Source organism: Megascapheus bottae, chromosome 11 (assembly GCF_031878675.1).
Source record: "Megascapheus bottae isolate mThoBot1 chromosome 11, mThoBot2.hap1, whole genome shotgun sequence".
In the NCBI taxonomy this organism is placed as follows: domain Eukaryota; kingdom Metazoa; phylum Chordata; class Mammalia; order Rodentia; family Geomyidae; genus Megascapheus; species Megascapheus bottae.
The window spans coordinates 10,612,561-10,638,433 of NC_143519.1; the positions used below are offsets into that span (position 1 = coordinate 10,612,561).

A 25,873-nucleotide genomic window follows, 5' to 3' on the forward strand; every position below is an offset into this window, starting at 1 on the left:
GGTCTCAATTTGCTTTCTCTTAGGAAGTTGATTGGTGCCAATGGAGAGAGAATATCTGAACTATGAAACAATCTATGTCCCTTAGTTCCAAACTTTCCAGAAATAATTTAATGTTTACATTATGGCCTGTATGCTTATTATTTTCCATCGTAAAAATCTCCCTTATTACTCTAGTTTCATAGAACTGATGGATATCTTTTTGCAGTTCTTGGCCATTATCAATGACACTTGAAATCTTTTCCATTTTATTCACCATGAAAGATGAGTTGCTATTTCGTAGGAAAATTAAAACGTTGGTAAAGAGACAAAGGAAAGCTCCTGCATAGGCAGAAGAATGAGGTTCATCTGACAAGATCCTTTGTCAAAGCCATTTAAGTCTGTCAAGACTCGGTTCTGCTGTAATCATAAGCCTTGGCACCAGGGGGCAGACAAACCTAATGCTGACTAATCACCAGTCCAGACACTAGGGGGCAGACAAACTTAATTTTGTGACAGCTTTAAACTGAAACAACCGTTCTGCACCAGGCAAGTTCTTAAAATAAGAGGAAGGAAAGGAAAAGAATGTTGTAAATTATTTCCTCAATTTAATTTAAAACATTAGACATTTTTATCTGTACGGTGGTAAATGGAACACTAGTACAATATTTCCAAGGCCTTGAAATCCCAGTAGAACAGAAGAGAGGGACAAACACTTTTAGGGTGGTCTTTTTGAGCACAAATATTTGGAATTGAATCTGGATAGTGAGGATAGAAAGGCTCTTCGCCCCTTTCCCATGTGTAAATATAGCAAGTTTCTAAAAGGTTAGGATGTTTACGTAAGTGGGCACAATCTGTAGGCATAATGCATACTGTAATGAAATGTGCAAATGTTCTTTAACAATTGCAAACTGGAGATGTCATAAGCTGTTATGCACTGCGCATGTGTGATCTTCCACACAACTTAGCCGAGTGGCACAGAATCCTGTGAGGTACCAGTGGTACCCTCTGCAGTCCAGGGCTGGCCAGTTCTGCAGCTTGCTGCTATCAGAACAGGAACCTGTTGCATAGCCCAAACTTTGGAAAGGATCCAAATTCAAAATCCAAAGTCTATATTCTACTAAGCAGTACTATCATAAAGCAAAATTAAAGTCAAGGCATGATGGGGATTATATGTATAAATATTTTCCCTTAATATTCACTATATGCTGATCATCTATCCTTGATGCCAAAAGAATCCTGTGAAGTATCTACTATCCAACATCTCTTTCCTTATGAGGGTTAAAGCCTTCTAGAAAAGAGAGTGTTAATAAATATCATATCATATATACATAGATATTTGTATTTATATAAATGTATGCACATATACAGGAATCCCATCTTATCCACAGATGGATTGTATGTGGTCATGCATAAACATGGCCAAATTTTTTAATCAAAAGATATTTCAAGAGCAACAATAGCAAAATTTAAATTCCCATATCCTCACTGCACACTTCAATTGGGGAGAAAGTTTAAAATGAACGATTTAAACCTATTTTCCAAAGCTGGAAGTAGAAGAGAATATAAAACCTAAAGAGAGTTATAAAAGTCAAATAATAAAAGTAAGATCAGAAATCATTGAAAAAGAGATAAAAAGATAGCAGTGGTGAAAAAAATCAAGATGGACAAATGATTCTTTAGAACAGGTAATAAAATGGTTAAGTAGTACAAATCAGGAAAAAAATGAATGGGTTGGGTATAGGGACCCAGGCCTTTCATCCCAGCTTCATAGAAGGCAGAGGTAGGAAGATCTTGGTTTCAGGCAGGTATTAGGAAGAGTGTGAGCTTCTGCCTACAAAAGCGAAAGAACTGGGGAATGGCTTAGATGGCAGAGTACAAGGTTCTGAGAGGGGAAGGAAAGGAGAGGGAGGAATAAAATTTCAGTTATACCACTAAAGAACATAAAAGAAAAACAAAATCTCTGAACAAAATTGTAGCCAATTGAATCAAATTGCATAGAAGGCTGGATTTTCCCAATCCTCAGTTGTTTGATTGCCTTTTGCCTCCCATCATTTCCACTATGTATGTCTTCCCTTTCTCATTTTACTGAGCAGGAAACCGCCTGGACACCGTGCAGGGGCCCCTCTCTTCCCCAGTGTCCTTTACAAGTGGGAGAGCTGTTGCTTCCTGGGCCATTTCCTGGGCTAAAATCAAGGGTAAAATAAGGCCATATTCATCCTTATCCTTTTTTAACTTGTACACGTTTTTGGCATTTCTTGGCTTCTGCCCCAGGACATATATTTTTTTAGAAGTATTTTATTATTTACAGGTCCAGGAGGGTAGATAGGGAGTTCTGAGGCCACATTCAGAGGAAAATGCGGGAGAAACAGTAGGAAATGCCAAGGGCTGATGTCTCCAGCTAACTGCACAGGGCTTCAACGGGGAGCTCCCACACGCTGGGTGACGCGGAATGGCTGTGTTATGCCTTGTGTGCTCTGTCATCACAGCTTCCTCTCAGACTCTGGGCTTAGTGTCTTCATCTCAGGAAGATATTTAGAGTCTCACTGGACTCACCCCCAAAATGAACCACCTCCACATCTCTGGATTTTTCTGCTAAGTTTGTCTGGCTGTGAAAGGTCACACAGTCACAGGTGTTTAAGATTGAGACAGAAATATCTTTGTGGAGCTATAAATGCTTTTCCTCAAGAATTATATTTTGCCTACTATAATATTGCTGCGCTGGCTTCTTTTGATTAATTTTCCTATACATATTTTAAATCTGCTTTAATCTTTCTTGTGTCAGAGGGTTACAAGTATTTCTTTTATATGCAGCTCTTTAGAAATTACTATTCTTTAAGGAAATTCACTTGGAGTTTCTTTCTCTGAATAGATAAATTTAATATGGTTTTCTAGACATATTAATTTTTTTTTACAGTCACTGTGTAGAGATGCCCTTTTCTCTTTAGATGAGGTTTCTCTATTATTATCGTGATTCTCCTAGGCTATTTTCTTCTCTTGGGGCTCCTGGAAAAGTTCAGAGTAGAGAAAGGAAGCTGTAATTTTCAAACATTTTATTGTAATCCATCTTTTCCCCAAACTACTAAGTGTTTGACAGTTCCCTGGACGCGTGGCTCATCTTGAACACATTCAAATGTGCTGTTATTCAGATATTAGCTCTGTCTTCTTGACTCTAGCTTTAATGTCTTAGATTGAAAACCCACAAGGATGGCGAAAGCCATGCGTCTCTGAGAACAAGGGTAAAAAGCTTAAATAAGACAAATCACGTGTATTTGAGAGGGCCTGTTTGGCATGTGATAGATTTTTAATGTGTTAGCCCCTAAGTGTAGGACATTATGACAGTACCGCTTTCTTGCTTTGCCTAGATAAGAAGTTATTTTGCACTTAGGTGTTTTCCTCTCTGGCTTCTCTGCAGATTCACTGCTAATCCTGTTGTTACTAAGGAAGAATCCCCAGTGAACCACAAATTGGGTGGGTTTTCTCACACCAGGAGCCTGTGTTTTTTACTTCCATTGTGGGTCTCTGAATGACACGACTCATGTACAGAAGCCACCTCGAAAACAGACAACTTAATTTCAATGCTGTACTCTACAAAAGGTGTGTTCTTTTACCAAGATACCCCCTCATTTCTTTTTTTTAATTGTATTTAATAAAAGGGTAACATGATATTTGCCAGATAGAAGGTGCATTAATTCACATACATTGATACCCTTCCCCATGTCTTGGTCACCCCCCCATTTCTAACACTGTAATGACAAATTCAAACTTTAACGTTGAATTTTAAATTGGATAGGAGGATATAAAGCGCTACAAACATATGTATACTCTCTTTGGTATGTAATCTGTGTAAATACCTGCTGAATGGCTAATTTTATTTCCACTTGAGTAAGCACGTTAGGTCTGATACTTTCGAAGTATCTAACAGACATTTCTTTTAACCTCATCAGTGGTTTTGCTTTTGCTACAGAGCATGCATGTGAACTGTTGATTGAGAAACTATGTACACCTCACACCAGTGAAGCATCCACTGACTCGTGTGCACTGGACATTACTTAGAGTGCAGCAGTGCCAAGCTCCAGTAGTGGAGGAGACTGTCACTGGAGAATCACATGACCAGTCAGAAATGAGTATTTACAGACATTGGCAGTGTACCCCAAGCCAGCAAGAAAGGATCCCGAGAAAGGACAAGCAAGGAAGCAATGCCATTAATAGACAGGCAGTAATTAAAAAAAAGACAAAACCAACAATGCCTTTGAGACGGGCACTGGGGGCTCATGCCAGTAACTCGAGTTACTCAGGAGGCTGAGGTGTGAGGATCATGGTTCGAAACCAGCCCAGGCAGGAAAGTCTGTGTGAATCTTATGTCTAGTTCATTACTCTGAAAAGTGTAAAGCGGCAGAACAATTGGTAAGGTGTTAGCCTTGAGCAATAAAGCACACATACAGTGTCTAGGCCCTGAGGTCAAGCTCTGGGAATGACACACACACACACACACAGAGGCATGGTGGCTTTAGAAGTGATACAAGTGGAAACTGTGACTACAGGGTAGCACTATGAAAGATTCATATCAATCTGACTGATCACCAGAAGAAGGGAGGACAATAAGGAAATGCCAGGCCTTCCATCACTTCTAACCATACAACAAAATGAACCTGCCAGGAAACGCCAGAGTTTTAGAAGCCTTCTTTCCAAACTTAGAAATGGAAAAGTTAGCCCATGTAAAAAGATTTAAAACTCCTTCTACTTACTTGCTAGGAAATACATTGAAAAATTCAAGAGGTAATAACCATTTTCTTGCATGACAATTTGAGTCCTTTAAGAATTCCTGATGTATAGGTTTATTTTGTAAGTAGAAAGATAGCTCCATGTCAGTGTGGATAAGTGCAGAATTTTAAGGTGAATGCAGTCAGATCTGGAAGAGCATCATACGTGAGATGACACCGCATTCATCAGAGCTTTGTCTGATGTTCGTAGCCACTGTGGTCTATCTCTTGATGCGGTATGTCCTGTGCTCCACACTGGGACATAAAGAGCTGCCATGAAAACAGTGCCTCAGAAATAATAGCATGATTAACAGCCCTGTGTTAATCTGTGTCAGCACAGATCCAGTCGCTACCTTTGCATTTAAAAAAAAAAAAAAAAAGGAGGTTTGAGCCGGGAGTGTGACATAGTGGTAGAGTGCTTGTCTAGCATGTGTGAATCCCTGGGTTCAATTCCTTGGTACCACAAACACAGCAAAAGCCAGGAGTGGTGCTGTGGCTCAAGTGGTAGAGTGCTAGTCTTGAGAAAGCCCGAGGACAGTGCCCAGGCCCTGAGTTTAAGCCCCAGGATGGCCAAAAAAAAAAAAAAAAAAAAGAAAGAAAGAAAGAAAGAAAGAAAGGTTTGCCCAAACAGTAGGAAGATCAATGTGCTTTTGTTTTCTTCCACTGAAATAGGCAGGGTATGTGTTCAGTGGAATAATTCAGGACAGGGGCGGAGTCACACTGATTCACTTCATATTGAAGAGGACAGAAACTGATAAAATTGTGTTTAAATAAGAAGGGGAATCAATGTGTGAGCAATAACGCACCTACTATCTGGTAAATGTAACTGTAACCCTTCTATATATTACCTCCATAATAAAAAAATGAAATGGAAAAAAGAGTTTATACAGCAAAAAAAAAACCCTCCCAACTTTGTATTTAAGTGCCTTCAAATCTGTTTCATGACAAAAAAGGCAACCTTTCAAAAATGCTTGCCCCTTCAGACAAAACCAGTACACCCCATGCTCCCCAAAAAACCTCATCATATTTGAATTCACTTCAAGGACATACTTGAACAGCTAACTGATAAACTAAATTTAAATTAATTTTCATTAAAATATTTTAACAAAAATGTGGAAACAAAGAATTCAGTGCTTTCCTTCCCTTCCTCCCTCCTTCCCTCCCTCCCTCCCTCCCTCCCTCCCTCCCTCCCTCCCTCCCTTCCTTTTCCTCTTTTTTCTCCCTTCCTTTCTCCTTTTCTTTCCTTCCTTCTTTCTTTTTCTTTCTCTGTTTTTTAATTTTTTTCTTTCTATCTTTCTCTCATACAGATATATTTTAAATATATCTGAATACATTTATAAAGAATATTATGGTAAAATACCAAAGTATATTCATGTGTGGTTTGTTCCTAATTAAATGTATTTTCATATGGGACAAGAAGGAAAGGGACATTGTAATGGAGCCCATGTAAAATGATAATGTCTTGCAATGAATAAATAGCCCAACTTCACCAATCCGAAAATATCGCCTAATTTTTCAAATATATCCAATGGCTACAACATCAGAACAGGTCATAAAAACTTTATAAAGCAAGTAAAAAATCATCTACAAGAGAGATACTCGACTAAGCATAGGTGTCCAGAGCAACTTTGTATAGCAGGCCAACCTTGAAGATGCCTAGAAGATGAGAGAGAGAGAATGGGCCAGAATATCAATGCAGCACTAAAAGACATAATAGCTATTAGAGCAATGAATATTCTAAATTTATTTGTGTGTGCTTGTGTGGTCCTCAATTAAATCACCATTTAATGGAAAAAAGTAGGCAAATAACATGTTCAAACAAAATTAATAGAAGCAATTTGAAATAGAAGGTGCAGATTGGTCAAAAGCAACTTGAAAGATTGACATTGTACTGTCTAGAAACCTCAAGCCAAATGTGTACTGTCATGCATTTTGTGCACAAAAATTTTAAGTATGTGACTTTTTTGTGTGTGTGCCATTCTTGGGGCTTGCTCCTAGGGCCTACATGCTGTCTTTGAGCTTCTTTTACTCAAAAGTAGTACTCTACCACTTGAGCCACAGCTCCTCCTCTGGCTTTTTGCTTGTTAATTGGAATTAAGAGTCTCATGGATGGGCTGGCTTCAAACTACTATCTTCTGATTTCAGCCTCCCAAATAACCTGGATTACAGGCGTGACACACAGGCAGCTGGCAAATGTACCAACTTTGTAAGGATATAAAATAATGGCTACCCTTTAGCAGCGGAAATCATGCTTTCTATTCCCTGTGCCAGGCAATTAACTTCGAATCTCCACTAGAAATAGCAAACAATATAAATTATAAGCCATATGCAAGGCTTTCCCCGCATTGTACTCACAACTGGACTCCTAAAGTCTCACAAAGAAGAGCCTGACATGCCTAGGCTCCTACTTCTATCCAAAGGCAGAATATTTGGCCAGACCCCGGGTCAGTCCTCAACCCATCAAATGCATGGTCTTCTGCCTTTCTGAGGTTTTATCCATAGACCTCTGTTGAGCTGCAGGTAGAGGTACCGAGAAGTTTCTAGGCAGGAAGGTTTTGTGCAGTTCTCATTATTGCAATATGCTTTGCTTATGTGCAGAGCCACAGCGGCCTGGCTTTACACATCCATGGCAGGCAGAATTGTTTTTGCCAGTTCTGTGAGCTGGGTTCTTGCTAATTCACAAGTGGATCAATACAGATGATTTTCAAGTGACTTTGATATGAAACACACACACACACACACACACACACACACATACACACATATTAGCTAAACCTACTTACATCTGTGGTCCGCAAAAGATGTTCTAAATGAGATGTACCAGGCAATTTTCTTATTATAGAATTGTCCTTGGGCCTAATTCATCCAGAAAGATGACATAATATCGTGTGATTATTGCCCATTAAGATGCTTCTGAAGGTTTACACATTTACTCATCCATGCCACAGACTTTTCCACAGCTGGCAGTAGAGTAGATAGGGTTCAAGAGGCCAGGGAGAAATACATGGCCAACACAGACCAAGTCTTTTCTCTATGACATTTATATTCTAATGGGAAAAATTAAACACACAACTAATAATATAACTTCCCATAATGCATAAAATTAAGTAAAGAAACAGGACAGTAGGAGAATTGTTTAAATTGAAGTTTGAGGGGATGAATGTGAGATGTGGCAATATAGGGAGACAAGGAGTAAGAAAGAAAGGAAAATGTTTCAGAGAGGTGGTCGGGGGCCATAGGAGCCAGCGACAGTTCAGTGACAGCTTGAGGGTCTACCTGCTGACAATACTAATGCACTTTTTAATTAAAGAACTTATTAACATTGATTTTTACATCATATTTCAAATGACATGTTTAACAAACAAGTGTTCAAGAAGGGAATCTCTATATATAATCACTGGCACTTAGATTTTAGAACATAATCAAAATTAGGCTAAGGGTTTGTATATCATAGATATATATTAATTATGAAATAAAACATTAGGTCTATAGAGTCATAGGTTTTTATGTCTCTATTTTCAATACCATGTCCATAGCATTGGGTATGCAAATATTGAGTCCTCGCTCTTGTATTGTGTGGATCTAATAGCCACATATTAAGGATACCATGTGCCTTTTGTTCCTCTGGGCTTGACGTGTCTCACTCAACATAATTTGTTCTAGATTCATCTACTTCCCTCCAATTCACTAATTCAATTTTTAAACGCAATTTCTTATTAGTTAAAAATTTTTACTATATATATGAATGAAATTTCATTAGAAGCAAATGAGAGATGCCAGAGTGAACTATTAATCAGAAGACTAATGTTGAAAAAATCAGTCTCAATCAATAAACTTAGCTAAAAGCTTTTGGTGAACAATCATGGGTTTTGATAACAAAATAATCTTACCCATGTGATTTTCTCCAGTGGATATTTCTAGTCTCAATGATGCATGTCAGTAGTTCTAAAACTTTTAAAAACAGCAATAAATGAAGAAAAAGCATCAAAATTCCATTTTAACATCAGTTAGGTCAAAAAGTTTCTTTTTTTGGGGGGGAGGGTCAACCAATGTGACTGACCCAATGAGGACAAGTCTGAGATTTCACTTAAATTTGTGGGTGGCACACACACATACACCATGGAGATTTCCTCTAAATCCACAGTGATGTGGACCTGTTGGTCTTCTACAGCTTTCACATTAGCAGCGTTCCCTGCATTACCCTGAATTCCTTAGGATGCTCTGAAAAGAGACTTATAGCTTCAACTTCAGGTCCATTTTCAGAATTAAGAAGCTTGAGTGCTATAAATTACCCTTTCTTCAGAGGTATGATTTTATTCTGAGGGCCGAAGAAAGCCACTGGAGGCTTTTACATAAGAGCCCAGCATGATATCATTCATATTTTAAGAGAGAACTGTAGCTGGTGTCTGGAAAGTGGTGACTGACTGTATAAGAGTAAAGACAGAAAGACCTAATGAAGACAGAGAGACCTAGTAAGAGGCTATGACAATTTTACTAGGGGACAAATGTGAAAATGACCCAATTTTGGAAATACTTTGGAACTGGAATTGGAGAGATTTACCATTCATTGGATGGGAACGAAGGATAGTTGGTTTACAGAGTTGAACAAAAATGGTTTCTAAGTGTGAGGTTGGAACAACTGGGTAGTGCTCGTATAATTATGTGAGATTCAGCAGCTTTTGCACATGTGTGAAGAATTCTGTTAGGCATTGGAAATTTAGTGTCATTAGTGGCACATCATGATGAAGACAACCAATAGGTGGTTAATTCTATGAGTTGAATAATTAAAGGACATCTCTGGACCAATATCCATTCATTTTAGGCTGGATTTTGATTTTTCTTGGGGACTAGACTTTTGTAAAGAAGAAAAGGACTCAGGGCTGTCCTCTGAGGCTTTTCAGCACAGACAGAAGAACAACAGGGCAGAATGGTCCACAGAGTTTTGAAAAGGAGAAAGGAATGAAAAGGCAACAACTGCTCCAGGATGTGTTCATCAGAAAAGACTCCAGTGTACTGGATAGACTGGATCGTTCACTCTGCAGGTACTGGGCAGGTCAGCTGGTGTCCGTTTCTTATAGCCTCTAGCGGGTGGGCTGATGGATGTTAAGTCTCAACATTTGTCTCCAATGGGACAGAGAAAGCGTGTATGTGCATCTCTGCTTGGAAAAAATGCAGTTCACTTTATTTCCAGTCTTACCTCCCTGGCCAAAGGTAGTCATGCCCTCAGCTAATGTCAGAAGAGATGCAAGGATATCATCATCCATGAAGGAGAGAACCATGGGAACCTGTCCTGCCTCCCTCTGCCCCCCTCAGATGGTGCTTGTGATTCGGGGGGAATGGAGGTCCTTCTTAGGACCAGGACACACTGAGAAACTTGAGAAGGTTTTCAAGGAACGTCAACGATTTATTTGCCTTTTCCCTGGGTCTCAGAGGAGGAACGGCTTCCCTTCACCTTATGGTACAGTGACTGCCTTCAAGTGCTATTTGACTCTGACACATTCGGTGCTTCAGCATGGCACGAGGCAGGATTTGGTATGGGGTCCTGGCTGCCATCGTGCCTGGCATCTGCTTATGAGATCTTCATTCCTAAGACTCAATTAAACTCATTTAAAGAAACATGTCACACACAAATATCACAAAATTCAAAAAGACTATAAATAAACAATAGGTATTTGTAGGAGGAGAGAGGGGAGAACAATGCAAGCTGCACTGATCAAGCTGCATTGTACTCATATAATCTGACCCCAAGAATTAATACCCCCTTTTATAACTTGTTAGTGAGAAAATTAAAAAGAGAACAAAAATTGATCGGAAAAGAAGCTGTATGCTTATTTATATTCTACATGCTTTCTTATATTTCTGTAGTATGCTTATCTATTAAATATATTGCAATAAACACTTTTCTGAACCCCAGGAAGGAAAGCTCTCAAATTGTTGACCTTTCTGATAATGTCTTGAGATCTTCTAGGTACTCAACATTGAGTAACAGGAGATTAAATATCTGACAAGGGCAGAAAGAACACTTCAAGGGTTGACCAGGCTGCTTATTGGCAGGCAAAGGAGAAAAGATGATTGTGACTTCCAGTGGACAGAGCAAGATAAGCAAGGGTGAGCCTGTAGCAGAGAGGCAAGAACTGGCGCCATCCTTGTAAGACTCAGCACCACACAAACTCTTGGATTTCCAAATATAATGCAGAGAGAAGACTATCATGGCGCCTTATAGAAGTATTGATAAAATAAAAAAATGCATATGATTGGTTTTATGCCTGTGGAAAGAAAAAACCTAGTAAGATATTTGTGGGTATGTTTAATCTTTGCAACCAGGGTTGAAGGCAGAGGGGAAGCTTTTGGATTTGTAGAGAATTTGTAGCCTGCATATTGCTTTTTTCTTGGGTGGGTGGGGAATAATACGATCATAAAATTGCAGCTCTTGTGACAGTTGAAAGCCCCTGTATCTAGACATGGGAAAGGAAATATGAGTAGTATCTACAAATCCATCTAGCTGAACAAATCTTCATTTAGAATAGCCACCCCCTTCACCAAAATACAAATTGACATAAATCTCTAATCTCTTCATATCCCTAGTAACAAATTGAATTTGAGTAGAAAAACAGAATATGCAATTAAAACCAATGTTATATGACAATGTTCTCTAACAAATATCAACAACACTAACACCCCAAACATTAAGTTCTTTCTTCTGCAAGCAAGGGCTTTCTGCTGCCTCTAACTGGTCTGGTTTGGAAATTTTTATTGCTCTCTGAACACAAAATATATTTCCCACAAAGCTAAGTGTCATTGGTGAGTTTGTTTCACTTACGTTAACAAGATAGGTTTGAAAATTTAAAAATATACATCTGAAAGCTTATGTAGATGTCATTTTAGAAGATGATTGGAGTAGATTTGTACTAGGAAACAACTTTAAAGAGACTCCAGAAATACAGAATCATCAGTATGTTCTGCCTGCACAGAAATGCTCAGAACTTGCAGACTTGACTCTAGATAAAGAGCAGCAATGAGAATCTGAAGTCTCCTAAGGTGCTGTTTACATCGTAGAGTAATTTCCAGGTTCTTATGAGGTCTGGCTAGGCCTGACCCCTGAAGACATTCATCTTCTCTCTGAAACAACTAGTCTTCCTTGTTGAATGGTTAGAGTGTGACAGCTCCTGGAATAGGTAGAGGGCAAAGACACAGCCTTATAGCAGAGCACGTTAGGAAGGCTTAGCTTTTGTGTTTGGACTGTTACCATGCCTTATCATGTAGCCAGAGCCAGGTTCTAAAGAGAAAATACACACAGAGTCTATAGACTAGCATGTTGATCTTTTTACACCTAAGTCCACTGAATTATTGCCTACTAGGCAATTTACTATCCAAAGAAGAAACCAGGTGTCCAAGTACAGTATGTGTTCTAGAGTTATACTTTACAGTTTATAGGTGTGTGTGTGTGTGTGTGTGTGTGTGTGTGTGTGTGTGTGTGTGTGTGTGTGTTGGTACTGGGGCTTGAATTCAGGGCTTCTTATCATCACTTGGTTTTTCATTCAAGGGTGGCACTCTCCTACTTGGACCACATCTCCCCACTTCTGGCTTTTTGCTGGTTCGTTAGAGATAAGAGTCTCTTGGACTTTTCTGCCTGGAACATCTTTGAACTGCGATCCTCAGATTTCAGCCTTCTGTGTAGCTAAGATTATAGGTGTGAGCCACCAGCACCCAGAAACTTCCTAGCTTTTGTGTTGTGGATTTTTTCCTTTCCTATACCCTTGTGACCTTCCTTTGTGAGTTCTTCCAATTCCCTCTGCCTCATTACATCACCTGTAAAATGGATATGTTAATAAACTCAACTTCACAGGGTAACATGTTATTTGCTATGACTATCAGATAATATGCAGTCTTAAACAACTTTTGTTTTTCACGTATGGAGTCTTTCTGCTCTACTAGAGGGTGAATATTGTTGACATATATGTGATATTGATTATTTTTCTTCTACAGCCTTTGGTGAGGGACCACACACTCGATGGTAATACCTGGCATTTAAATAGCCCATCACACTAACCTTCTTAGAATAGTATTGCATGTACCATTTTAACATTGTTCAATCTCTTTTTAAGTTACAGTGTAGAAGGGAAGTATTTGATTGAGATGAAAGCGGCCTTCAGGATTAAATAACTGGCTCACGCCCATACCATTAGAGATACCCAGAGGTGCTGGGTGCTAGTGGCTCAGGCCTATAATCCTAGTTACTCAGGAAGCTAAGAGCTGAGAATGTGGTTCAAAGCCAGCCAGGGCAGGCTTTTTCTTATCTCTAAGAACCACCAGAAAACCAGGAGTGGCGCTGTGGTTCAAGGTCCCTGAGCATAAAAGCTTAGGAACTGTATCTACACCCAGAGTTCAAGCCCTGTGATTGACCAAAGGAAATACCCAGAGCCAAATTCTGTAACAGGGTGTTGTTAGTTCAAGCTACTTTTATCACTGGATTAGTCTCTGGTAATGTCTCTGTAAACATCTGTGGCCCATTTTGACTGATTGACAGGGAAAGACATGGAGAGATGTTTTCTGTAGACTGAGCCCTGCCCCCAGGAACTCACTCAACTTTACACATGGTATCTCTGGTACAGACCCCAGAGAGGTAACTGATGACAATGGCAGATCCAGGTGCACACTGGTCTTGATTTCTCCCTGTACACGTAAGTAGCTGGGGTCAGTGCACATGTGTAAGGAGGAAATGGATTGTCAGTGTAACTCCTTCCACAGAAACAGACACACCAGTCCTGTCTTGTTCTCCTTACTTGCCTCAAGGAAATTGGCCTAGGCTTACGAATGTAATTCCCAAGCTCTCCAAGGTAAACAGACAGACAGAGATGAGGCTTCAATGTAGCTTAGTAGAGAAACTTGCATGTTGTCTGTGGGTGTTTCTGCAAGACCATTCTGTGAAATAAGTTAGAGAAATAGGGATTCCTTGACAACTCTCTTGCTACAGCTGGGGATAGATTCTTTGAAGAGAGGGAGTGTCCTTATTGTCTCCAGTGACTAAAAATGGAAAAACCCTCAACTGTATACAGAGTAGGGCCAGAATGCGTCTCACCTCCCCTCCCCGCTTCTTCATGAGCCTGCCTTTCCTCTTCTCTTCTTCCCTCCCTTCCCTTCTCTGTTCCCTCTTCTCCCCTACCTTATTCACTCCTCTCTGTTCTTTCGCCTCCATCCGCACCATCTCCATCTCCATCTCTCTCTCTCTACAAGGTAGCAGAAGGACTAGATAGCTCCCTCAGTGCAAAATTTCAAAGACTCCACAGTTACCATTTTAAGGCATCATATTCTACATGATATGGGGACGTGTCGATTGTCCTGCAGGGACAGAGAACTCTCTATGAGGAAGAGTTCTACTTAACCACATATGTGCCGACACAACATATCAGAGAGATTATGGAAGGAAAAAAAGCTGCAGATGTTAATTTATAAAATACATGCAATGTATTGGAATGTTTTTAGTTTGATATTTTCCCATATAGTTTTGATTGTAATCAATAGAAGGGTTACATTATATTCACCAGATAGAAGTGCATTACTTCACATACATTGATACCCTTTCTCATGTCTTGATTCCCCATTTCCCTCCCCCCACCCTTGCCCCTCATCTTGTTTTCCCCCCCTTCCCTGTCCAATTTCAAATAACCAAATACACATGTGTATTCAATTTTTTTTTAACTAGGCACATTTCGTTTTCATTTTTCAAGGGATCTGCAAAGCATCTAGCTGGTTCTGCTTGGGCCTAGGTAAGCACCTAGGCTTCACAGTGATGAAAGAGGTGGCGTTCGCTCTGGGAAGGGATGTCAGGAAAGCAGACCTTCTGGAGGTCAGACCTTTCACAGGGAAAGTGACGGAAAACACCCCGCCCCAGGTGCTGGTCTTTCAACATCCCTGGCGGAAAAGGTCAGTTTTTAAGAGAGCACTATCTTCCGTCTCTATGTACTCTCTCATACCCAGTGCTGTTCACGGCATGGAAACCACTTCCATGTAAGGTAAGAGACTACAGCAAATCCAGCTTGAAAGCGCATTCTAAAAGAATGAAGTGCTGGTGCATTATCTTCAATCAATCTATAATAAAATAACAAAATATGGGTGAATTCTTTCAAAGAATCCCACTTCCAGATTTGGCGACCCATTTGCCCCTAGTTAAAACCAAAATTAAACAGCATGCTTAGATGTAAAGGCTCAGAGGACTACTAAGGTCACAGGTTAGTCTACTTTGACATGAATGAGAGGGTTGTGGAGGTTTGTAAAGGCCAGGAATAAATCACCTTTGAAAAGGGAGCCCGCGTGAGCGAGCTTCTGTTCTCAAAGTATGGAGATGAGTCAGATGGAAAGTACATTATGTCTTCAGTGATCACTAAACATTTGTGAGGATTTACGAAATGCCTGGACACAGTGAAACTTACCATTTGGATGAAAGAAGGATTTATAATGATAAAGAACTTAGAAATGTCAATGTAATATAAAATGTCAAGTATCAGTCTAACATAATTAAGAAGGCAGGAACAGCATTTGATGATTCTCACTGGTAATCTTATCCTAGGACACACACAGAGAAAGGCAGACTCTTGTGGATCAACTCTGAAAAGAATAAACAGAGAAAAGAATAAATAGCTGCTATAACTAAAAACTACTTGCATTTTTATGTTCCCAACAACCAAAAGCTTGGGCCTGCTGCATTTTCAATTCAAAGCTATCTTTCCATCTGGGTGGTAACACATCCTATTTCAATCTTGTCTTTTTTCCTCATCAGTTTTTCCATGTCCAGACCGTGTGCATGGCAGAGATGGACTTGTCTGGTTTATTGCTCATAAACCCCAGGCTAGTTGAAAACTATTTTGGGTTTCTAACTCAAGTCAGATTTCAACTTTGATTTTTCAAAAAGCTAACAGGTCAGTACAGTGGCCTGTTGTGTCAACAGAGCCCTGGAAAAAAATTAATCACGAAACACACACAAAAGGTCAAAAGGAAGAAATTGAAAACAGTATAACAAAGAAATCCCAGCACTATGGTGTGTTTTTTCTAAGGTGCTTTCATTCAAATGCAGTGAGTATGGAAAGGATACCAGAGGGTCTTGCACATGTGGGGGCCACTGAATGGGAAAGCAGCCAAACGTATTAATTGGGCACGGAAACATTTCAGCAGCTTATGATGAACTAAGATTCTCTCTAAAAGGACAGATGGGGGCTGGGAGTTTGGCCTAGTGGTAGAGTGCTTGTCTAGCATGCATGAAGACCTGGGTTTGATTCTTTGGAACCACATACATAGAAAAAATGCCAGAAGTGATGCTGTGGCTCAAGTGGTAGAGCTCTAGCCTTGAGAAAAGCCCAAGGACAGTGCTCAAGCCCTGAATTCAAGCCCCATGACTAGCAAAAAAAAAAAAAAACAAACTTAAAAAGCCAGATGGAACGGCAGAGATTCTGGCTAAGGTGGGAGAGGAAGGTCTGCCACCATTTGTTTTTAATGTTAGGTGAAGTTTCCTGTCACTGGCAACTGTAAGAAACACAAACATTACTCAGGTACTGAGGAATCTGAATCTCTGAACTGCCCACAGCGTGATGAAGGTTCCTTTCCACAGTGAAAGAACAGGAACTATTGCAGTAGCCCAGGCAAGATCACCACATATTCTCTTCTACTCACTTCCACTCAGCCCATCTGAGGCTCGTGGTGTCACAGCAGTGCTGCAAGTGCCTCGGCAGGGTGGTGGTGGGGAGTGGGAGGTAATAGGCCTTAGTGGTTTTAGAGATATATACCTGGGTGATTCGCCTGTATCTGTAAGGCTTGCTTATGGCGATTGTAGATATGGCACTGGCCCTTGAATATATTCGTTCATTGTAGATGGAGTTTCTTGGACTATTCTGGCTGGCTTTGAACTGGCTTTTGATTGTGGCCCTCTCGGTGCCAGTCTTTGGAGTAGCTAGGATTGTAGATGTGAGGAACTCACTAAATTCTTTCCTAAAGACATATCCATTTGTGTCTTCCTTAAAGTGGCCACAAACTGATGCTACATTCTTTTTTTTAACTTTTTCATTGTAAAGGTATTACAAAGGGGTTACAGATACATAAGGCAATGAGTACATTTTTTTCTCTTTAATATATTTTTATTGTATTTAATAGAAGGGTTACAGTTATATTCGCTAAATAGAAGGTGCATTACTTCACACCCATTGATACCCCTTCTCATGTTTTTGTCCCCATTTCCCTCCCCACCACTTCTCCTCATCTTGTTTATCCCCCTTCCCTATCCTATTTTAAATAAATAAACAAACATATATCCAATATATCAGATTACAAGGTAAGATACTGTAGCAATATGAGATAACCAAGGGACAGCAAAAGAGATGAGAAATAACATAGTACCTTGAGAACAAAAATCACACATCATATGGCTCTTGTTTCCATATCCTGGAGGTCCTTTCATTTAGCCTCATCCTACATGGCCTTATGTATCTAAGTTTTATCTTACTGTAAACCTCTTCTAGGAGAGTGATGCTACATTTTTGCAAATAAAAAGTTGTGTTAATTCCTCCTGGGGTGAAGAAGAGTTAAGCAGTCTCATTTCTTTTTGGTCCATTTAAGTGTAATCATCTTTAAGAAACACTGGCTTCTGCCCCAAAGGAACATTGAAAGATTACTGGTCCATGACCTGACTCGAGACTCCAGGCTAGTTCCTCGCTTCGTTTCACCTTTTTCTCTGACTTCTCCAGCTTACTCTGTGGTTTACAGTAAGGCTATACACACTCTTCTTAGCTTGGCATGGATATAAGTCTGCTCACCCTGTTTGGGGCCCTAGGGATAAGAGTTAATTGGTGGAAGTGAAGATGTGCCACCCACAAAATCCTGGGGCCAGTAGAGAAACCTCTCCATAGACAACTGGTTTTTTAAAAATAATTTTTATATTGTGATTAATAGAAGGGTTACATTATATTCACCAGATAGAAGGTGCATAACTTCACAAACACTGATACCCTTTCTCATGACATGGTCCCCATTTCTCTCCTCCCCCCCCCCCCCCGCTTATCTTGATTTCCCCCTTCCCTATCCAATTTCAAATAACCAATTAAGCACATATAAAATATATCAGATAACAAGGTGAAAAATTGTACAATATGAGATAACCAAAAGATGGCAAAAGAGAGATAACATAGTACATTAAGTACAACAGTCACTTATTATATGGCTTTTGTTTCCTTATCCTGGAGGTCCTTACATTTAACGTCATACTATTTGGCCTAATGTTGCTAAATTTTGTTCTACTGTAAATCTCTGTTGGAAAGCCCAAGGTTTCTACTGATTATGACAAATGAGGGAAACCATTGAGCCTATGTTCCTTTGAGTCTGGCTTACTTCACTTAATATGATTTTTTCCTAAGTCTTTCCATTTCCTTACAAATGGGGTGATGTCGTTCTTTCTGACAGCAGCATAGAATTCCATTGTGTACAAATACCACATCTTGTTGATCCACTCATCAACTGAGGGGCATCTGGGTTGGTTCTATATCTTTGCTATGATAAATAATGCTGCAATGAACATCGTTGTGCTAGTGGATTTAGTGTCTGGCTTTTGTTTTTATCGTTCCCTTAAGTTATGACCTGCTGTTAAAATTGCTCTCTCTTCACTATGGCAAACATGCTAAGTAAATTCAGTTTTCTTTTTTTAATCTCTCTATCCTATGTATATATTATGACATTTTTTCCTTGATATTGTTTTCTCTTAATGCATGTGAGTACATGAACCCAGAGCCAAGCCTTAAAACCAGAGGCACTGGCGCAGGGTGATGGATGTTCAAAATGCTGTCTGATCCATTTAGTCTTGCCCTCACTTGTGGTAAATTGTCCTCTGCAGGTCACATTCCCTCTGCAGACATTCTGTGTCCTTACCCTTATTGGACCCTTCATTCTGAAAGTGCCCTGATTTCCAGAGAGCCTGAGAATCCCCTGGAGGAAGTTGTGCGTATGTAAATCCATAGGCTCATTCTAGAATGTTCACCAGCAAGTCTGTCAAGGGCTCTAAGAATTCATCACAGCATCCCAGGGATGTCTGATGCAGTGATCCACTTGGTGTACCCAGAGAAGCAAGATTTACCTAGCCAACATCCCTTTCTAGCTTCACACCTTTCTCAGTTCTCTTAGGTTTCCATTGTCATCTGTCATCTTTTTTCACACCTCACTCAATCCCAGCAGATGACTGAGTCGAGTAGAGCTCAAACTTTTGCAGAATATGTACATAAAGCCGAGCACATCACTTATTTCCCATGCCAATTAAATCATATCTCTCCTTGGAGTTAATGAACTTTTAATCAAGGTTTAATTAGATGCAGTAGTTACATAGATATTAAATAATCCAGTTCAGTGAGTACTGACAATAATATTTATCTGTATACCCCATACCATGAAGGAGTTAGAGGACTTTTGCAACAACCTAGAACATTTCTTCCTGTCCTTTCTGGCCAATCCAGAAGTAAACACTATGGTCACTTGTATGGCCCATTCTGTCCAACATACTGACTCTGAGTACAATGCATCTCCGTCCATGTCACTACCACCATTAACCCCACCCATCCCCTGAGATTCCATCTTCATATATGGACATTGACTATTACGACTGTGTCTGCTCATCCTTCCCCTCTGTACTCTTTTGTATACCATGTTTCTAGACCACATTTCCGTTAGTCTCTCCCTGCTTCACTGGGCAGCACACATTATACGGCAATGCTTGTTGAGCAGTCAGTTAGTTCTGTGCATAGCCTCTGGTCTTTCTGTTTAGCTCTGCTGACTGCCTGGTTCTAACACCATCTTCCAATTATCCTGGGATTGGACCAAAGGGTGAATGTAGTCAATCTCCTTTCTAGCCATTTTCTTAGCTGTCCTTTCTCTACAATGAGGTTTCCACAATGACACATCATTTTGAAAATATTTAAATACCCCCAAATGATATAGATAGAAATATAGCATCTGATCTCACACTGACACAGCACTAATGAATTTATTTTCCTAAGAAACAATCTGAGACTTCTAATTTTACAATGAAGATACTTTTAATGTGGAAATAACCTTGGGGAGTTATTTGTCTAAATATTTTTTTCCTAGATTGCCTCTGAGTGCCTAAAAGGGAAATTACTTTAAAAAATTATTTCCCAACACATTTACTCTTCAAAAATATTATTAAGGCAATGTACATAGAGGTTACTGTTTTATAAGTGAGATAGAGTACATTTTTGAGGGGCAATGTCACCCCTTCTTTCACTCTCTCCCTAGTTTTTCCATCCTATCTCTGCTTGGGCAATTTCTTTTCTTAACTAATGGAACTTTCTTCAAAGCTAAAATACAGGCCTTAAACTCTGGTGTTCTGTTTCTTCTGTATACCATAGTGTCTTTCTTCTTTCCAAAGAATTTCAAGAATCTGGAAGCTATTGCAATAAGCTGCAAACATTACCTAGTATGGTGTAGATAAAAAAAAACTTTGACTTATAAGTACATATTCACATACCTTTTAAAAGGTATTAGAAAATGTTAGCCACTTTGAATTTTTGATGGAACTAGAGGTTGAATTCAGGGCCTTCTGTTTGCTAGGCAGACATTCTGTCACTTGAGCTATAGATCCAGCCCCCTTTTTGCAGTGGGTTTTTCAAGGTAGCCTTTATATCTAGGCTGGCCTGAGCTGCAGTTTCTCTCCTGTGCTTCTCTGTGTCACCAAGGGTGACAGGTGCATGCCATGGAGCCCAGCCATTGTGTTTTCCTCTAGGTTGAGGTAGCCACTCTCAGCTTCATCTACGTTTTAAAACCCAAGTCATTTCACGAGACTACTACTACTATAGCAGTGCTACTAAGAAGTAGGACGAGGCCGTCAATGGCCAGGAATGACCAGGTCAAATGCAATGGGAATGCTGGATGCTGGGCGTGTATCATGGGCATCCAGAGAAGAATGACCCACGTTTACATCAGCTGTTAGTTCCTGTCCCGATACAATTCTGAGTCAGAGCTAAGATTGTTTCTCTGATGCTATTCCACTCTCCTTCTCCCTGTCAACCATTGACTCATTAATGGCTCTTGGGAGAAAGCTCATTGATGTTGCCTCTGTGCAAAGGTCCACAGGGCTCTCTGGAGCAAGGGACACTAAGATGCCAGGGCTTCCTAATGAGATGTCGAGTCTATTGATCATCATAGAGATATACCCATGCCCTGCTTCAAAGGAGCCACTTCAGCACATGACAGCTGACACCCGGGCTTTCAGCAGCTGGGAATGCGAGGGTTGGAATCTTAGTCCACTGAGTGCTTGTTTTAAAAGTGTCTTTCTGAATCCAGGCAAGAGACCCCACTTCAGATAGAGATGGGAATTTATTCTTATGTACTTCCCGAATTACTCTTACCCAAGTTCGACCCCAAGGCCCTCCATCAGAAGCATTGTGCATAAAAATCGAGACATCATGTGCCAATCGTTTCCTTTCATAAAGATGTGTATGACTGCTTCCAAGGAGACAGCTGAAGATCTGCATTGGTGGTACCAGGTGTGCTGGCATACACCTGGAATCCCAACTCTTCAGGAGGCACTTGGAAGATCACCCACCCCAGGCAAAAGCTGAGGGCCCAATCGGAACAATAACTGAAGAGAAAGTGCTTGGTTCAAATGGTATAGCCATTACTTAACAAGTGGGAGGCCCTCAGTTCAAATCCCAGTACTTCTAGAATAAAAACAAGTGTGGTATTTTCCCCAAGATGAACAGCACTTTCAGGATTTAGGAGTTTCAAGTTACAGTAAGAAGTTGTATGTATGTGCAGTTCAACAGTAAAAGGTAAAAAGATCATCAGTTCATAGCACTCACCTTGTTGATGGAGTCAAGCGGTGATACTGACTTATGCATGGCTTTGTTGGGTAAAGTAATAATTTAAACCCAAGAGCCAGGCTCTCGGAAAGGGAGCCTGAAAATCCTGTGACCTCACCTTCTGCTTTTCCTTGGACCTCTGTAATCCTCAAATATCCTTTGTAAAGTGACACCCTCAGACATTTTTGATATGGTGGTGAAATGCACATCATGTATGTAGTGTCTCATCCCTTCCCACAAGGGCAGATTGGTTGCTATCCCATCCTCTCACCTGACCTCTGGGGTGTGGCCTTGTGGCCAAGGAAGTGAGGAAGGTACACGGGACAAAAGCTCTTTTCTCACTTGAAACCACTCCAGCTCCTCCTTTCCAGGCTGTCACTCATGGGTAGGAAGTCCATGGCCACAGCCTCTGCTGGACAAGGGAGCTAGTCGGTGGTGTTTCTGTACCACAAGCCTTCCTGCCAGGCTATATGCATCTCTGCAAACATACCTTTTGGGGGAGAGTTTCCCCACAGATGAGACAGAAAATGGGCCAAGATCCCCGAGTGGAATGGAAGCTGCTGCCTGAGTGTCCACTGGAGAGGAAGGGTGTGGCCTGCCTGGGCCAGGAGCTGGGCCAAAGGACTGGGGCCCCACCTGCTCTCAGGACCCGGAGGGGTGGGGCTCAGCTTCCCCTTCAAAGCCTCAGGCTCAGGCTGCGCCCTGGGGAGAGCACCCACAGTCTCCTGGGCTCCAGGTGAGGGGTGTGTGTGGTGGGGTGCCGAGTCCCCAGACCAGGCTGTGGGGACTCTAGGCCCTCCTGTGTGCAACGGGGGGTGGGCAGGGGTGGGATGGGAGTTGCACCCCCTTCTCTAGTTTCTTCTCTTGGAGGCAGTTGGAGCACCCCGTCCTGCGTGGGGGGTGGGGGCAGGGAGTCAGAGAGTTGTCTCGGAGAGGCCTGGAGAAGTTCCACATGACTCATCCCCTCTGTATCTTGAACTTTTCTTACTACAAAATTCCCCTCCCCTCCCTTCCTGCCCTCCTCCTCTCTTCTCTCCTCTCTCCTGCCTTGTCCTTCCCTTACTCCCTCCCCTCCCTCTCTCCCTCTTGCCTTTCTCCCTTCCACTATTTTCCTCTCCCCTTCCTTCTTTCTCTCCTTCCCTCCTCCTCTCTCCCTTCCTTCATTTGGTTGAGAAGAGGGGAGGTGGTGATGTGGAGATGAGACCAGCAGAAGATTCATCTTTGACTTCCACGGATTCCCTCCCTCCCCAAGTACACTTGAGGTTGGACAGAGCATGGCTCTGGCACTCTGGCAGCCTGGAGTTAGGCTGTCCACGAACACCCTCTCCCCCCGCCCTGCTACCAAGAGGCAAGAAGGCATAGCATCTCCCCTGCCTGGTCCTTCCTGTCCTGTATTATTAGTTCATTGCTGTGAGTTTAGCAAAGTCACTCAGAAATTTCTCTGAGACTCCAAATTGTATGTATAATTTTGGATCTCATACATGAATCTTTCTGAGGAGGCTCTATAGATTTTCTTTGATTTTCTTGAAAACTAAATAAGGTCACAACTTAGGCCTCTGTCAACATTGCAGGTTTTAATAGTCTTCTGAGGTGGTGGTGTTTCCTTTTAGAAAATGGAATGGAAAGAAGAGCTAAGAGGTATCTTGCAGGTCAGGGAGAGACATTTCTTTTTGGGTTTAAGGAGAACAATACTTACCCACAGTATGAATTTTCGAAGTTAAATATTGCTCTGGTAGAAAAGCAAGTTAGTTTGCGACCGTGTAGACTAGATAAGCAGGATGAATCTTTGTGGTAGGTTCTCTGGATAGATTCTTCTTGGCAACCAACAGTAACTCAAGCTGTAGAGAGCCCAGGGACTGTTGGAGAAGGTGACTGAGCCAGCATTCCAAGTGTTTGCCTCCCTAGAGCTATGGATCTGTTGCTGGAAGAGCACTGGAAATGCCCAAGGTGAGAGGCGACTTGGGGGTGTCTGCAAGAGTGGAGATAAGATTATGCAAAGATTATGGATACTCTAGAAAAATCTGTCTTCAGAAATTCCACCAAAGGGTCACTGTGCTGGGTATCCTGTCATTGGGATAGGTGCCATTTCTGATCCCATTTTTGTTTTGTTTTTAAGTCATGGAATGCTAGCATCTCCCTCTGTAAGGCTTGTGGGTGAACAGGCATTAAAAAAAGAAAGTGGTCTTGAAACTGTATTTTCTTTCTTTTATGAATGCCTGTTTTTTTTTTTTTGTTGTTGTTGTTTTTTTGGTCTGTCTTGGGGCTTGAATTCTGGGCCTGGGCACTGTCCCTGAGCTCCTCAGCTCAAGGCTACCGCCCTCCCCCTTAAGCCACAGTGCCACTTCCAGTTTTCCAGTGGTTAATTGGAGATAACAGTCACATGGACTTTAGTGCCCAGGCTGGCTTTGAACCTCAATCCTCAGATCTCAGCCACCTGAGTAGCTAGGATTACAGGCGTGAGCCACTGTGCCCGGCTATTGATTGACTTTTTACAAGTCCATAAGTAGTTGTACAAAGAGGGTTCAGCTCAACTTGTCAGTTTGTGAGTATACTGTGTCTCAATCAAGGTCACACCACATCTCAATCCAGGCCATACCATCCCTCATTCTCCCCCATCTCTGCTTTGCCCTCAGGTTACCCGATCCTGTCCTCATAGATGTCCACTGGACATCTATGTCTGCTGGACCTCCCCACCTCCTCTGACAACATACGTTCTGGATTCCTGGTGTTTGCTCTGTTAAACTTTAAGTGAGCACCCCTGGAATCCTCTGGGGTGTTTACTATACTTCAATTAGCATGTTCGTGGATATATGCGGTTTACATCTATGTTCATGATGCAGATCTAGCTTCCACATATGAGAGAAAACAATCTCCTTTGTCCCTCTGAGCCTGACTTATTTCACATAATGTAATTTTTTTCCAGGACCATGCATTCTCTGAAAATGACATAATATTCTTCCGATGGACGAGGGAGAAAAGAAACTGCTTTTCTCTCGTTTTCTCTCGTTAGTTCATTATCCACGCTGGCTTGTATATGCTGTTTGGCTTTTCTTTTGCTTTATTTATATATAACATGGATGTATTTTTTTTTAAAACATGCACCATATTTTGATGAAGGTAGGAAAGAGAGTTTAAACTTCTTGGTCAATCTTTACTCCCTTTCAACTGGTTAGTCGCCATTCAATTCCAAAATGAACTGTTGGTTTTCAAAACAAAAGGTGGCTATTTCTGCCTACAGCTTGCCTTTTCCTGATAGGACTTCTTACTTAAAATGTCCCCATGACATGACTGTAGTTGGCAAAGGCAGGATTGTTAGATTTGTTTCTTATTTTAAGTCATTAAAAAACCAAGCACTGCTTTTGCATTTGTGAATTTGTTTTCTCTCTAGCCCTTCAGTCCAGGCTGAGCGTTGCTCATATTACTGGTTGTTCTTTAATGAATTTATTAATAATGCAAGTATTTATTATAGCCTTTTGTGTATCATCCCTACAATAGATGATTGTGTTTCTGCTTTTAAGGAATCAACAAACAAGCAGATCTCTCTTGCAAATCTCTCTTCTGTCCTCACTTTTCTGTTGAACCACGTCTCAATTAGAATATAGTCTAGAGGATTCTAGAAGATGTAAAGATTGCTTTTAAAGTAATCTTTCTCTTGAATCTTTATTTTTTCTCATCTTCTTCGGCAATGATGTGAAGTTTGCCACTAAAGCAATTGAATTGTTGTTTAATTATTAAAAGTAGTTCTTAGCAGCAATCTTTACTTCTTTGCTGTAGAAGCAGTCTGGAGCAGTGGTGATTGTCAGACACTGAGTCCTGAGAACTCAGTTTGGGAAGTTGGAGCTTCAGGGACCAAACGGTTGTCACCAGTCTCTCCGAGGTTTAAGTTACCACTGCTCTTGGTTCATGTACCCAGATCAGGCATCTGGTCAGGAGATGTCCTGGCCTCAGGTCAGGCCTGGCTCCTTTCCTCTGTTCCTCTCCTCGTGAGCAGCGATGGTTCAGTGAGGAGCCTTTCTGCTTACTCTGGGTTAACTGGAAGAGGAGAAGCACTCACGTTCCACAGGTAAGGCAGGGCTAAAGGAACCCTGGCCTCTTCTCCAAGGATTTCAGCAGACTCAAGGGGAGCCCTGTCCCCTGACTCCTCTTCCCCCCTACATACAGAATAAAAGTCACACATGTCGAAATATGTTCCAATCTTACCCTAACTGCAGGAAATATGGAAGAATTTTTTTTTAAGTTCAGCCAACCCGTTAGGATTCTACTGATGTGTGATTTATTAGTTTGGGG

The 25,873-nt window shown here is 41.0% G+C and overlaps 1 protein-coding gene across 3 annotated transcripts in view; it reads left to right on the plus strand.

Annotated features, from left to right (window-relative positions):
* Oxgr1 (oxoglutarate receptor 1) overlaps positions 1–25,873 on the plus strand; it is a 37,938-nt gene that overhangs the window by 7,505 nt on the left and 4,560 nt on the right. Inside the window, exon 1 of one of the 3 annotated variants that reach the window (XM_090341695.1) lies at positions 23,525–23,533. The exons of the other annotated variants lie outside the window; for them this stretch is intronic. Coding sequence (XP_090197821.1) covers positions 23,525–23,533 — 9 coding nt within the window. Of the gene's footprint in view, positions 1–23,524; positions 23,534–25,873 lie in introns of those variants that run through there. 3 annotated transcript variants of the gene reach the window in all.